This window comes from Nicotiana tabacum, chromosome 16 (genome assembly GCF_000715075.1).
Source record: "Nicotiana tabacum cultivar K326 chromosome 16, ASM71507v2, whole genome shotgun sequence".
In the NCBI taxonomy this organism is placed as follows: Eukaryota; Viridiplantae; Streptophyta; class Magnoliopsida; order Solanales; family Solanaceae; genus Nicotiana; species Nicotiana tabacum.
The window spans coordinates 157628451-157645545 of NC_134095.1; the positions used below are offsets into that span (position 1 = coordinate 157628451).

At 32.7% G+C, this 17095-nt stretch overlaps 1 protein-coding gene across 1 annotated transcript; it reads right to left on the minus strand.

The window, feature by feature from the left end:
• Positions 1 to 8267: 8267 nt before the first annotated feature.
• Positions 8268 to 15883, minus strand: LOC107779230 (inositol phosphorylceramide glucuronosyltransferase 1). Its single transcript, XM_016599608.2, has 10 exons — positions 15507 to 15883; positions 13882 to 14002; positions 13062 to 13247; positions 12701 to 12864; positions 11299 to 11406; positions 10908 to 11045; positions 10724 to 10828; positions 10183 to 10450; positions 9970 to 10093; positions 8268 to 8676 (listed from the first exon to the last, which is right to left on the minus strand). Exons 1-10 carry the CDS (start codon positions 15741 to 15743, stop codon positions 8535 to 8537), a joined length of 1593 nt encoding a protein of 530 aa, XP_016455094.2. The 5' UTR covers positions 15744 to 15883; the 3' UTR covers positions 8268 to 8534.
• Positions 15884 to 17095: the final 1212 nt, after the last annotated feature.

Sequence of the window (17095 nt, forward strand, 5' to 3'; positions counted from 1 at the left end):
GTTATTACAGATTGGATATTACTCTTGTTCTTCTACAAGCGAGTCATCGTACTCCACCTCCATTCTTCGGGCATCTTCTTCATCTTAAAGATAACTTGACTCGGACTTTACATATATGTTAAAAAATTAACTTGAAATATAGTAATTTAAACGAATTAGGTAGCGCCTCGAACTTGAACGCATAATATTCAAATCTTGAATTTGCCTTTATTGCACATAACTATTGGAAGTTTTGATATCGATGTCCAAATTTAACCTTAATTACAATAATTGTCCTTCGAAATGAAGAAGAAAATGATAAAATGAACATATTAAAATTAGAGAACTCGTGGAGTAGATAAGATTGCCAACAACATATTCAGTATAATCTTAAAAGTAAAGTCCGAGAAAGATTGTGTGTATGAAGACTTTATCCCTACCTTGTGAGAATAGAAAAGTTGTTTCCCTCGGCTCAAGGGAGTAGATATGATTACAAATGGCAAAGATACTCTCTAGTACAATTAGACAAGATAGGTGTTGTTTATAAGTTGGATAACAACAAAATGGAGGGCACCTAAAGGAATAATGCTAACTTTTGAAAGGCAAATGATAATCCCACACTTGCAAACTGAGGTACTATAGGACGGCTATTACTTTGTGGTAATATATGAAAAGGAAGAGGTTAAAAATGATAACATCCACTCAAAATGAGTTGAATACACCGTGTATTGACAGTTTATAAATTTATCTACCGTCACGTAAAATTAACTTGCTAACTATATAAAACTTTTCATATCGAGTTTAATATAGTAACTTAAAATATAAAATAAAAACTTGTTATAATTGATTAAACTATACTGATAATATAAAAAAAAATCATGTGGACATATAAAACTTAATTCCCTTTATGTAGTGACATTAAAACTTTGCTCTTTGTTAGTCCCCTGACCCAACTCCTCCAGCGGAGGCCTTTATATTAATTAATTATAATTGATGGATCGGACATATGTTTCTGTTACTATTAAACTGATGAAAATGGTCTTAAGGAATCTTGGGATTTTTTATAATTCTATCCTTACGCTCCCTTTTTAGTTCTTGATTGACAACTTGGTTTTGTTCTAACATATCTTTTACTATTTTTTTTTAAGAAATAAAGAAGAAAAACTATTGGCTGTGCTAATATTTAATACCATGGATCGTGTTTGCTCAATTAGGACTTGAAAATATCGCAAAGCCAGTTCCATTTCCTTCTCTGTTTTTTTTTTAAATTTTATCATCGGAACATAAGTATAATTTTGCCTACATTTGTAATTTGAATATAACAATTTATAAATTTGAATAAAGGTTCTGACCCTTACTCTTCAGGTTGTCAAGCAGTTTAATTACTAATATCATATTTTTATAATTTTAGGGTGTTTCTTACTCGTGTATTGATGTTGTATCGGTTGGATTAGTTCTTGTTGTATTCTCTAAATTCAACAATTAACTTTAAGTAAGTAAAAAAGATATTCTCAACGAACAAATTTATTCTTTTATGTGCCTTTTCTCTCTCTACGAGTTATTAATTACTTGCTTGTTTTGGACAAAGATTTTATCACCAGTACACGTAAACTTAGAATGTTTTCATATTTGTATTTGTGAGTACTTTAATTAAAAATATTACAGTCTATGCACAAGTTAATATTCAAGTCGAATAAGTCGAAGTTACCGGAACGAATACATCGTAAGTGAAAGGAGAAAAGCCGAATCGTATCGAATTTAATTAGGTATTGTATTAATATTGCATATTAAAAATCGAATACTAAAAATACCGAATCAAAATATCTAAATGACATACCGTATTAACCAAAGGATACCCCTAATATCAAGTCTCATTTCAAACAAGTAAACCAAACAATAAAGTTGGTATATTCTTTGTGCTCCTTAAGAAAATGAACACCTCCCACTTCCCCAACAAATGTGTAAAATGTGGGAAGAATGAATATATAGTCATGAAATCTTGAATTTTATACGTTTCTTTCTCTCATGAGCTTAACAAGGCATCGCTATTTGCCTGTCATATGAGCAGACAATAATTGCAATTTGATAAGCTTGAAATCTCAACCACATAGGCGCAAATGGAGAGGTTTAAGTGATAGGCTCATCCAAAATTCAATAGCTACGTACATTAAGAATCTAATTAAATAAGTACACATAATTAATTTTGAATTTAATAAATCAAGTGAGTTGTGATAAAATCTCAAACTCGAATCGATAAAATTTCAATCCTAAATCCATCTCAACAACCACTGAACCCAAATATGAAATATCGTGATGCTCTTTCCAAAAATTTAATGCTCTCCCTCATATTTGATTATGAAAACAGAAATTTGCGCCACTCTAATCCAATAGTTAGCTCATGAAGTGACTATTTATTCAAAATTATATAAGGAGATAACAATCTTATTTTTTCATGAGTGAATATTTGAAATATGGAAAATATAACATGGAGTCCCGACCACTGAAAACACAATAAAATGGATGGTCCGACCCAATACCATTTTGAGTTTTTAAATGAAGTGATCACACCTTAATATAAATATGCAGAAGTTTTGAGTTCAAATCTCAATTATACATAGTATTAAAAGAATTTTCACATATTTAAAAAATATAAAAGACTCAAGCTTTTACATGAAAAGGCATGTTAAAAATATAATTTAGGTGAATAACTAAAAATGTATAGTGTCTAACAATTTAACCTTTAGATGAAGTGGTGATAGAATTCTAACATCTTCTAGTTTATGGTTTTAATAAAGTTCGATGTCTTTTTGTGATCACAACATATTGATTTTACTAGATAATCATTCTCGTAAAATCAGTTTTAACATAATTTCTTATTATGGTGATTTTGTTGCACAAAAGATATAAAATTTTAACAAAAAGGACACCTTCGGTTTCATTTAAGGCAATTATTTATTTTCAATTGGCAATTCCAAGACCACTGATTTTCAATATAGCCCATAGTATTTCGCCATATAATCTTCATAAATTTCTACCATTTGCTATTTTTAGTAATATTGTGACACATGCCACCAAATGCCAATTATGTAAGTTGACTCAATTTTCGCACTCCATGCTACACAACTCATTTCCTAGGTTTTATTCCCTTTAGCTTACTAAAAAAATATGTGTATTATTTTATATTTTATAATCGTAGTGTCTGACTTAGCTTGCACGCACTTCGATTTATTCCACCAAGATACCTGTCATTTCCTACCAACAACAGATACCAGATAACTCTATTCACAAAACTTGAATATATAAGAAAATTACCTTAACCTGAGTCCTCGTAATTTTTACCCACCCTTAAATACTTTAAGTATATTATATTATATTATATTTAAAAAAAGGTTCTTGATTGCCCATCAATAATGGAGATTCAAGGAATCCGTGAGAGTAGTGTATCTTGTCAAGTATAACCTCAGAGTATTTATATAATATGCTTTTTGAAGCCCTACAAGCCGTCCATTTGAAAGAGTAAAGACACATGGCCATGACAAGAAGTGAGTACACGAGCCATAGATCAACGATAAAGTTATTTTTGTGTAACTTATAAGTAACGATTTGAGCCGTAGAAAGAACCACTAATACTTACATTAAGATAAGTTGTCTACGTCATACCCAGAGGCGGATGTACAAGGTTGACTACGGGTTCGATTGAACCCATAACTTTCCACGCGGAACAAAAATTTATATGTAAAAATTCCTTAAAATTATAAAAATAGTAGATATGAACCCATAACTTTAAAAATATAATGGGTTCAATGCTAATATCTTAAAAATTGAACCCACAAAATATAAATCTTGAATCCGCCTCTGATCATACTCCTAAAGGTACGGCCTTTTTTCGAACGCTGCAGTGAACGCAGGATACTTTATGTACTGGGTAGTGAATGACACTCTTGAAAGAGAAATATTACTAGTAACTATAAATTAATCAGAAATGTTTATACTATGGTTTCTTATCCATTTGCGCATATAATTTCATTTTATAATTGCTTAGACTCTAATCAAGCTTTGTCTTCTTATGCACATGGCACAAAATAGCGGTTATACGTTGATGCCATAAAACGAATAATTGAATATCAAGTGTTTCGTCATAAAAAATGTGTGATTGTAGATGTTTCCTTTTGCAACAAGTGAAAAGGACCTCAAAACATGAGATTGGAATATACTTATTCAAGTGTTAAAGATTCAATGTATTCAAACATAAGTAGAGTATAGATTTGTGCATAATTATTATTATGTCACCTAAAAAATATTTGTAAATAATTATTTATAATAAGTAAAATTTATTCACTTAATAGTTAAGTCATACAACTTATTATAGTAAGTTATTAAATTACACTATTAATGTAAAATTCGTTATGCTAGCAGTTTACATAAGTTAAATTCTTTTCCAAGTAAAACTTCAAAAATCTCTAAATTGCCATTTGTCCGAGGAAGGGCCGCATCTCAAGGGATGTAATGTAGATTCGAGGCAGAGCCAGGATTTGAAGGTTATGCGTTTGGAGTTCTAAACTTTTTAAGTTATTGGATTCTACATTAATAATTAGTACATTTTCAATGAATTTCATAAGATAAATACGTGGTTTGTATCAAAGCTACTGGGTTCGGCCGAACCCGCAGCTGATGGGCTAGCTCCCCCCTGATGTAGACAATTTACCCTAATGCAAACATTAATGACTGCTTCCATGACTCGAAATCGTGACCTATAGGTCAGATGCAGATAACTTTATTGTTGCTCTAAGGCTCACCTTTGTCCGACACACCCATGAAACCTTATTTAATCATACCATACCACAAGATAGAAGAGTTAAAGCCCGAACATTTAAACATTAAAGTAGGTTAAATGGCATAGAAATAAAGGCATTACAAGATATAAGGGAATCCCTTATTTGGAGTTTTAAATTCTTGTGTTGATAACGCTTTTAATTATTTATGTTGTTAATCCAAGAGATAATGGTTCTTTAATTTACCAAACTAATTATTATAAGGACAAAAAGAAAAAGACATAAGTACAAGAAGAAAAAGAAAATAAAAAGAAATGGAAGGTGACATATAATGGAATATGATGCATTTCTAAGCCTCAATTATTATATGGATATGCATTCCTATGTTGCTTGAGACTCAGCTTCTGCTATTAGAGTAAGACTTCAGTCTCTTGATGCAAAAGACAAAAGAGGCAGTTTTATCTGTCTTTGTTGTCCTTTTTAAAAGTGATTGATTGAATATATCCACTTGTCGTAGGTTCACTTGTTTAATAAGCTTTTCTTATCCATTAAATTAAACGGAACATATTTTCTCTTGGGTCCGGAAACGATCGCACCCCAATGAGATTTAATAAAGACAGTTCACCCTAATGCAAGTATTAGTTACTGATTTTATAATTCGAATTAGGGTTGTTCAAATTCGAACGGTAACTGTTAAACGAACAGCAAAAATGGTGTATCGACTTATTGGTATCGGATTATTGGTAATAGTTGGTGAACAGATTTAGAATTTTATAATGAAATTTTTACATACCTATACACTATTGGAAACTTTATTATCCTCCCTACTCAAGTTTCAATTTAATTACATCCTATATACAAATTTACCAATTATATACACTTTAGGAATTAAATGAGTATCTCTTTATATTAGGAATCAATTATTTCACATCCTTATTCTCTCTCCCTCATTGTTAGCTCTCTCTCTCTCTCTCTCTCTCTCTCTCTCTCTCTCTCTCTCTCTCTCTCTCTCTCTCTCTCTCTCTCTCTCTCTCTCTCATATATATATATATATATATATATATATATATATATATATATATATATATATATATATATATATATATATATATATATATATATATATATATATATATTCTCTATGTCTCTCTCTATCTCTCAATCCCTAATTTCAGTAATGTAAAGCAAAAGAAAAGAGAGCAGCAATTCCACCATTGACAGCCATTAAAAAGCTTTGAAGCTTTAAATTCGAATTTGGGTTTTCAAAAACCATTATTTGTTTGGATTTGATGTTGTTACAAACAATTAGGAATATGGTTTGGAGTTTATATCTCAATTTTGAGGGTGTTTTGGTGAAGATTAGACTTGATTTTGGCTGAATTTCATATTGAAACTCGACGACAACGAAGAAGAAAAAGAAGAAGACATGACATATATTATACTTACGAAATTGTAAAAAAAATTGTATTCTATTGTTTATATATATATTTTTTATTTAACTATTGTATGAAAGTTGAACAATATTGTATAAAAATTATATTTATGTTGTATAATATTGTAGTTGTATAGAACTAAGTAGAAATAATTTATGAAAATTGTAGATAAGTTATATAATATATAATTAGTTGTATGAAATTTATTTTTACTATGTTTAAATCAGACACAAAATATACAAAAGACATATTGTATAAAAATTGTATTTACATGGTATGATATTGTAGTTATATATAACTGGATAGAAATAATGTATGAAAGTTGTAGATAAGTTGTATAATATATAATTAATTGTATGAAGTTTGTTTTTACTATGTATAAATCATATACAAAATATACAAAAGACATATTGTATAAAAATTGTATTTAAGTGGTATGATATTGTAGTTGTATATAACAAGATAAAAACAATGTGTGAAAGTTCTAAATAAATTGTATAGTATATAATTAGTTGTATAAAAAAGGTTCACATTGATATTAGAAAAATAAATTTGAGTTAAACTAAAATATTGTTTGAAAACGAGAAAAATAAACTGAAAGCACGATTAGTAATTTCCAGCTGCATGCTTCCGTCGAACTTCTAGTACGTACGCGCAAAGCATAAAACTGCTGCTCCTCCTCATCTTAAAATTTCTAGTCAACTGAAAGTCACTTTTACTGGTTTTAGACCAAAAGCAAATATAAAGTAATTCACTTTTCGAAAACAAACTATTTCAAAGGATACGAAATCACATATTCTTATTCTGAAATTAAGACGCAATAATTTACGTATTATTATTTGATCATGTATAAACTATACGTATTAGCTAAAAAAAGCAAATAATAAATTCGGTCGACTATTTGTGCAGTTATGCACTTAGTTCCATAGTTGTAAATAACTTGTGCAAAACCAACAATGGCAAAAAAAAATCTAGTGGAAGCCTGGCAGGTGTGAGGTTTCTTTGATGTTGTCTGATAGAATGAATAATTTATATAATCATAGCCTAAAATCGGAACAAAATGGTAGTGTTTAGTTCGAATAAACAATCAAACTTGGCTGTGTAAGAAAAATAGTCTTCGCACAGGTACTGCAACGTTTGGTTGACTAAAAGTAAATAATACCCATATTAAGTACTATATACGACAAATAATGTGAAATAAAAATACATTTATTAACAATAAAATGATTAAACTATTGAAAGAGAAAAAAAAATACCCTTAAAGTAAATAATTCCTACATAACAATTCATTTATTATTAATCGCCACATGACATCCTTCATCGATAAGCATCGTATACAAATCCTTTTATTTACCGTACAAAAAGGTTTTCCACAATGCATAATTAAGAACTTGCTTATATAAAATGCACACATTCAGCAAAACTTCAGATTTTACAAACACATATATTTCGTACTCAAACGGTAGGCAGTTAGTAAATCCATACTCAGGCCGCAAACAATTGAAAATTGAGGGGGGAAATCAGAAGTAGCCAACTTGACAACCGGTAATAAAAAAATAGTCACAATTTCAAAAGTAATCAAAATTTAATATCTAAACAAAATTATCCTTAAAATCCAAAAAAATACCAGCATAACATGTTGGAGTTCGAATTTTTTACATATGAAATTCCAGCATAATATGCTGAATTTCATAATGTGTTGTAGTTCCAACTTAATATGCTGGAAGTTTATACGCATGAGCTCCATAATCCAGCATATTGTGCTGGAACTTTCCGTGTGTTGGAGTTCTTACATAATATGCTAGAAACAGAAGCTCCATAATACATCATATTACGTTGGAACTTTATGTGTTTCAACAAAATAATAGTTATTTTTTAATGACTTTGCAAACGCGGACTATTTTTTAATTACCAGTCCGAAAACTGGCTAACCCATGCTATTTTTACAAAAATTGATGAATATTCCTAATCCACATCAATGCCACAACTCTTATAGCCCACTGTACCAGATGGTATTCACAAGAATCTTGATTAATTTTATTTTCTGGGAAAGTAAACTAGCAATAATGCATGAGAGAGTCCCTTTCCTCTTTTAAATAAGCATCAATAATGCATGAGATAGTATATTATAATCAATTAAAATTTAAGAAGCATATACAGACAACATAGACTTTTAACCATACAAAAGAATTACACCTCAACCTTCTAAAATAAGTATATTAGAAACCAAAAAATTCCCAGCATATTTTCTACACATAATCTCACTGGGAAGAATATGTCAAAACAAGTTACAAATGAGATGAAGAAGATGGTTTGCCTGCAGTTAGCTGAAACTAAAAAATTGAATCGATCAGCATAACAAACATACACTCCTATTCTTTGGTGTGTTCCTTTCTTCATAGCCTCTAACGAATGATCTAATCGATAGATGCTCGGAAGCATATGTCATGAAGGATGCCAAAATAAGACCACCTACCACCATCAAACCTAACCTGCGTAAAAAAACCATATACAGGTATTATTTGACAATCCATCGCGTTAAAGATTTTCTAGTGCCTAATACAAGAAGAGGTTTTCGTAAAGGCAGACAACAAACTGAATTAACAAGAAAATCGACCTTGAATGATGAAACTATAAGAGAAAATATGCACCGAAAAGTTAGAAGGCCAGTCAGACCTCTCTATAACAGTATCCTTATATAACAGACATTCACTGTAAAAGCCAATTTTTTCTGGAACTATATGTACTCTATAACAACACTCCACTATAGCAGCCTAAAAATATCGGAACAAATGAGTTTGTTATAGAGAGGTTTAACTGTAGTTTAATCAGCTAATGGGGAATAAATCAAGGAATTTAAGAATGGACCTAAAAACACAATGCTACATGGTCATAAAATACGGCTTACATAACATCCGAGCTATGTTGTTGAAGCTTTGACATTATTAGACTATGAGGGTGTTTGGCTAAGCTTATAAGCTGGTCAAACTGGCTTATAAGCACTTTTTGGCTTATCTACGCGTTTGGTAAAATTAAAAGTGCTTATAAGTTAAGTGCTTATAAGCCAAAAATCATAAGTTGGTCTCCTCCAACTTATCAAATTTCTGCTTATAAGCACTTTAGGTTTGACCAAAATATTTACTATTCTATCCCTAAAATACTTCTTTTTAAAACAAAACTCTTCGTATACCCAATTCTTCAACTGCTTATTATTAATTGCAGCACTTTTATCCAAATACGTAACTGCTTATTTTTTAAATCAGCTTCAGCACTTAAAAGTGCTTTTCAGCACCTAATGCTTATCAGCTACTCTAAAATCAGCTAAGCCAAACGGGCTCTATGTAGTCTAACGCTAACGATTGCTAAAGCATCTTTTAGGCTTATTAGCCTTTATAACGACCTATTTGAAATTCTGCTTCACATTAAAAGCCTTAATTTACTTAGTGTCTTCTCACCTAATGGACTTTAACTCATAAGGATCATCTCAATGTATCTTTTCCTTCAAAATCACAAATGAGTTAAAGATGTGATGAGATGTCCATGAAGATAATCAAGTCATAATAAACTTCAGCACGTCATATGTTCTAGATTCATATCAAGCTTATAACTTCACATGTACGCATAATTAAAAGATTCGAGCTTTTTATTGAAACCAAACCCACAAGGCAAGTAAACAACAAGCAAAATCACGTCATTCAAATGCAGCCTAAAGACATACAATTATTATTAGACAAGAACCAAATGACACAAAATTGACTAAAATGCAGAAATCCTGTTGAAAGTACCTCAAAAATAAAGAAGTGACTCCAAAAATGCCAGGCAATGCAGGGGCTGCAATGGCAAGAAATGCCATCCCTAACCCATAGTACCACGCTGCAATGTCACAACATGATTGCTGCCGCTGATGACCTATAAAGCAACAAAAAGCCAACAACAATGAAGCAATGCACCGATAAAATTGTAAAATAAAATTCAATGATCTGATTAAGTGAACCAACCTTTTCCAGGTTCATAGTCCAAAGATACAGGATGAGCCAGAAATTGTCCAGATTGATTTGCCGCAACCCTTCCCCACTGATACACTAAGTGCAAATAACTTCCAAACAAGAGGAAGAAAAGTGTAAATGTCCACTCATACATTAAGAGGAGACCGGTCCATGGCATTACTTGGCGTGGAATGATTAGAAGTGGAAGGCCAAGGGACACCAGCGCAGCAGCAAAACAGCAACAGACAGATATCGCACCCAGAAAAGCAGGCACCTTCACCTGCATACCATTTGGGACTGTTTATCATTTTAAGATTATGTAAGAAAAGCAACATAAGGTTATCAAAAGGTGAGTAAATAATATGATAGAAATCTGGTCAACAATTGTGCAGCCAAAAGATGTCAACGATGAAAGTAATAATTTAAGGCCACCCTGCATTGTAGGATAGCAATTTATATTTTTCCAATCCCATAGAGACTAGTGAAAAGTAAGGAGCAGAACTTAATCAGGATGTTTGACGACTCAACAACTGACAGGAAGAAGAAGAGGTACCGGCTGGTTGGAGCTGATGGCAGCTGGTGGAACAGAGGCGTAAGCTAGGACACCTCCTCTGACCTTGTAGTACAGTTGTCGGATATGATGCCATAGTGATTGTGACTGCGGAAGCAATCCTTTAGAATTATATCCAAATATTTGACTAGTATTTTAAGTAATAACTCTTTTTAAAAATACTAACCTGTAAAAAGGACCGATAGTAACAAAATGCTATTACAAGCAACGGAAGCAAATAAAGAAATTTGACAAGAAGTTCATCGCTGGAATTTTTGCCCCCTCCAGTTCCCGGTAGAGATTCTTGAAGTTGTACCCTAACATTCTGCAGCATGGGAAAACATAAGAAAGTCACACAATCTGGTATAAGCAAGTTTAAAAGTCCTCATCTCCAAGATGGAAAAAATGGCTCCACGAAGACACCAAAGAAGGCCTTATGACAGGCGAACATAAGAAAGTCACACAATCTGGTTCAGGAAAAACCTTCTCGAACCATCAAAGTAATATACAGCAAATGCAGGAAAAAGACAACCATATTTGGAGAATGCAAAGTGCATTTGCAACAAGAAGAAGAATACCTGCCACACATCAACAGGTTTTAATAGCCAAGAAGTCCACCAATCCCACGGTTTAAGCGGGCCAAGTGTGTAATGAATTACTCGGAGTTCTTTTTCATCCACCATCCACTGTAGATAGATTAATTAAAAATTAAAGGTCAGAAGAAGGAAGGAGGCAACATTAATGCACTTGTGTTGCTTAAAACTTTCAAGCATTTGCAGTAAAAAGAGTTTCTTCCAAAAAACCTACTGCAAACAGTTGGCTATGTTCATCTAAGATAAAACCTTCTCATTTTATTTTAGCAGGAAGTAGCTTCGCGCTATCCAAGACATTCTTTCTTTCTTTTTCTTCTGGGATATGGTAAAAATCCCCCCCCCCCCCAAAAAAAAAATCCGCGAGAAGAGAAAACCAAGGAGTCCACTCTCCCCAAAGAAACCAGGAGTCAAAAAATGATTGTTTCCCACTTTGCTCCATCGGGGACTCAAATCCCCAACTTTATGGCTAGACGTGGAGGGTACTTACCACTAGGCTTTTCCTGGATAATCTTCGGCCATCCAAGATATATTCATTGATTACCTTCCATTAATACTACTATGCACATTTAGCAACACTTTTTCCTAAATGGTTTTTGCCGCTTTCTCCAAAATTTCTCTTTCCATAGAAAGATTATTCTACACATAAAATATGGTGATACGAATCAATCAGATTGCACAAATTGTTGATTACTAATACGCATGATATGCCAAGTACATGATCCCTTAATCATCTTTGAATAGCTTGAGACAAATTGGACTTCAACATCCATAACATAGCTGCTTCAAGATAAATTGCTTGTAGAAGACAACAAAGCCCGGGGGGGATCTATAGTGTCGCATATGGGTTCACGTAAACCCAGTAGCTTTTGCTCGGGGGACCATATATATATATGTGTATATATATATTAAATATCTATAAATATCTGACTGTACACCAAATTATTATTGTATATTAACCCAATTATTATTGTACGACCCATAAACTTTAAATCCTGGATTTGTCTTTGACAAAGCCCATAGACCATAACATACCCGGTTACCTATGTTGGTGGGAGTTAGCATATACCTAGTGGAATAGTCGAGGCACGTGCAAGATGGCCTGGACACCAGTGAGAAAAAGATACAACAAAGGCCACAGAAAAAATGTTTATTCAAAAACTGAAGTTTCCGCTAAGATCGGCAATGTTGCAATACTTCTGCGGAATATTACAATTCCATGAAAGTCAACTTTTTCTTCTTTTTCTGTATCTAACAAATTAATCCTTCCTTCAAGAGTTCCTAACAAGTGTATTTTGACCAGATTTTGATCAAAAGGCCTACACACACCACAACCAAACCAACTAAAACCACACTCAAAGAAAGGCAGTCTCTTGAACCTAAGAAATACCTTGTTAGCAAGCATGTAGAGTCCAACATCTGCATTGTAAAGAGTAGAAAGTCTCTCCATTTCAGGAACCTTTCTAGAATTTAAGACATCTGAAGGCAAATTTGGCTCGTAAACATGAGCATTAGCAAACCCAACATAGTAGGAGTTGAGAAAACCTTGATCACCTGTTATCAACAGAATGCACCAAGAGAATCAACATTCAGCGTCAAAACAAAAACCAAAGAAAAATTTCCGTGTAACGAATTATAAAAATATGTCACTGAAATTATTAGATGATAAAAGATAATCGAAATCTTTCCATACAAAGATGCAAAGACAGCATATAACCTTAAAACCGAAACAGCACACAGCTAAACCATACCTCCGGTGTAAGAAGGCAAAGTGGTCACCTTGCTCATCATATCATTAAAAACCTTTTCTGATGGCTCAATCACCATGACTCCAGAATTCAGTCTCTCAGAATGTTTTAAATTTGCACAGAATTTCCCACATTTAAACAGATCTTCAATGCTTTTAACAACAATGGTATCAGCGTCAAGATACACCACTGCCAAAACAAGGGAGAAATAGCAAGATTAAGGCCTACAATCAGTAAACCATATGCATTTTGCATAACATAAAAGAATATATATAGTAATGAGATATCTCTTTAAAATATTCAAGTAATGAAACAAGCTAGACTTCCCTATCTTCCCCACACCCATCACCCCTTTTTCCCTTTAACTTGTATAAAAGAGATGACTTAGTTGTACCAAGCCCAAAGCCTTAACCTGGTGGATTTAATTGCTCGAGCTACCTCTCATCTAAAATAAGGATTTATGAAAGCGCAACCTGTTTCTCTTTCTTTTTAGAATCAAATATATATTCACCTAAATTTTTTACTCTTAGTACAATTATATGCATACTAGGTTATAGTCGGTCTAATAGCAGCTATATCAGTTAAACAGGTTGAAGAAATGACATCAGAAATAAAGGAATAAAACTTGCAAAAAGTAAAACCAAAATAAATAAGACCACTTGTACCACTCCATAATATAACAAGACATAAAGTGGTGGAGATCATCAAGAAGATGACAAACTTCACCAAGCCAACTTGAGAAACACATACGAAGTTCAAGGTTCTACTTTACATCCCTTTCTCCCTTAAGCATTTAGGTTGAAGTTTTGATGCATCGAATTACCTTTCTTGTAACTGGTCATGTTGAATACTTTTAGCTTTGTGTAGACGCCCCAAAACCTCTTCGGCCTCACTTGGTTTGGGTTTGCCAGTAAACTAATTTTCTCCACAATCCAACCATCTGCCTGCAAGAAAGAAACCAAACACGAAACAACCGTTTTAATAGGAAAGTTAAGTACCACATAGAAATAGCTTAGCAAAAAACAAAAATTTTGACGATTACATTTATTCTTAAATGCTAAAGAACTAGAATAACTATGATCAGGACCTGTTAATGCAAGCTCATAACAGCTACAATAAGACTGTTATAGGACTTCATCCAGGCAAACTAAATCACAATTCATAGGCATCATTTTTAACAATTTGCTTTTACTGACTGGAAAGTAATTTAGCTGCAAAATAGAAAAAATAGTAATTGAATTTGTATGTCACATCAGAATATATCTTCAAGATAGACCCAATTTACTACTTCTAATGATTGAGCCAGCACACAACATAGATTTTTGAGAATGATTTTAGTATTCACTCACGTATTGGCTCTACATCACCGATAAAGCGATTAACTTTATATTCACCAATTCACACTTTTAAGAAATACCCATGAGGATGTGAATATTGAGTTTCTTTTTCCAGTAATTTATGCTTTCGAGTCAGCATTCGTACACCTTCACTAATCCACAAGGCAATCCTGTACAGCCCGAAAATGCAAGTGACGGGTAAACTCACACACCAAAGCTAGGTAGATGGGCCCGTGAAGTATTGTACAGGGGATTATAACCCAGAAACAGCAAGCTTTCTCTTATGGCTCAACCATTGAGCCTCCTCTTAGAGAGGAAACTTAGTTATTCTTAATAAGCAAGCACATGAAAATTGAATTTATTGGTCACAAAACAATACCAACTAACTTTACATTTCCCAGCTCAAGCTTTCAAGAAACTACCCAAAGGAAGTAACTTTAGTTCTGCATTGAGTTATTCTTATAATTTGAGTATCCGAAACGGCTCCAAATGAAGCAGATTGAGATCATTCATATTGTCGACCCCAACAAGGTCAGGGAACAAGGGGTATATGCCGCTGGAATTTAAGTTATATACACCACAATGTAAAAATTAATCTTTTTTTTTTTGATAAAGAGATATTATAAATGGCATCAAGAAGATGCAGAAATATAGATACAAAAGATTTGTTAGCTCCAGTACAAAGAGTCCTATACTAATGTTAAAGAGCTAACAAAGTCCAAAAAATTGTCAGTGGAGTTTACAGGTGTTAAGGTACTCCAACTGTACAAAAGTAAAAGACATTTAGCCTTAAGGAAGTGGTTTGGAGTTGCTATTCCATCAAAACATCTCCGATTCCTCTCATTCCAAATACACCAAAAAATACAGACAATGTAAAAACTATCTATACAATCAGTTAAATCTCTTGATAAACATTAATTAGTAATCAGGTAAAAATGGTAACTAAGGTGCTATCACAGTTAAAATTTACACTTAGCTGTGTCAATATATATAACTTAAATCCTTGCTGTTATAGTACTAGCAAAATACTGAGTTATTTTCTCAATAAGCAAGCACATAAAAGGGTAAAAAAAAGAAAGGTGAATTCAAACAAAGTACATCATATACATACCAAGAGGAGCTCCTTAGCATATTGAGAAACACCATCAGAGACCAAAACAACCATATCTTTAGTGGATCCAGTATCTCTAATTGATTTTCCAAGAACCCTAACCCCAAGCAAGAATTCATCTCCATACAAAAGGGTCACATATGCTTCTTCAGATTTACATGAAGCTCCAATAAAACAATCACATAACATAAAAATCAAAAATAAAAGAACCCCTAATCGTAAAACAGTGATTTTCATGATAAAAATGAATCTTTCTTTCTTTCTGTTTTCAAAGAGAAATGGAAAGGGGATCTATGTACTGGGTTTTTTTTTCAAAGTTCAAAGGGTTTTAGAATTTTTATTTTATAATGTAATTATGTGTTGTGTTAATGGTCTTTTCTGTCGTCTCCCTTTGGCTGTCTTTTTGGAAAGTTGGAGTTGTAAACCGTCTCAAACGTGCCCAAAAAGTATTAAGGAAATTGCAGCGAAAAGGAAACAAAAAAGAAAATAAGAACACGAGAAGCCGCTTTTCTCTTTGTACAAAAATAGAGGGAGAAATTCACAAATAGCCACATTTACAACTGATCGTTCAAAAATAGTTCAGTTTCAAAAGTAATCGAAATTTAGCCACTTTTTATGTAAAGATAAATTTGAGCGAAAACACTGTTCAAAACCCGGAAAATACGTCAGTATATTATACTGGAGTTCCAGCATAAGTATGTTGGAACTCCAACATAATATGATAGAGTTCAAGCATAAGTACACTACAACTACAACATAATATACTGGAGTTCCAGCAAGTATAATTGTCCAGTATAATATACTAGAGTTTGGAGCACCGGTGCTCCAGTCTCCAGTATATTATACTGGAATCAGCAAAGTATACTGATCCAGCATAATATGCTGGAGTTCATATACAGGTGCACCGAACTCCAGTATATTATGCTGGACCGGTCTCTATTGCAGCAAACTAGTGGCTATTTTTCATTGACTTCGTAAACGTTGGCTATTTTTTGAATGACCAGTCCAAAAACTAGCTATACCGTGCTATTTTTACAAAATAGAAGATACAGTGAAAATAGCACGGGCTAGTCAGTTTTCGGACTAGTAATTAAAAAATAGCCAGCATTTGTAAAGTTATTGAAAAATAAGCACTATTTTACTGTAACACGGAAAGTTCTAGCATAATCTACTAGAGATTGGTGCACCTGTGTATGAACTTCCAGCATATTATGCTGGAACTCCAGTATATTATGCTGAAAGTTCACATGTAAAAATACGAACTCCAGTATATTGTGATGGAATAATTTCCGAATTTTGAACAATATTTTCATTCAGATTTATCTTTACATGAAAAGTGACTAAATTTCGATTACTTTTGATTTTGAATTTCATCCCAAAAGATGCCCTGCCAGAGATTTAATTTAGGTCACTGGTTCAAACTACGGTGAATTTTTTTAATTCAAACTACATTTTTTCTTCTTGCCCATGTGAAAAAGAAAAAAGATAAAATTTGCTACAATATAGGGGTGCACATATAGTTATTCTCAGCGATGCTATTTAGAGTTTAGCAAGTACTTATTTTATCCTGAAATTTTTAATTATCTTAA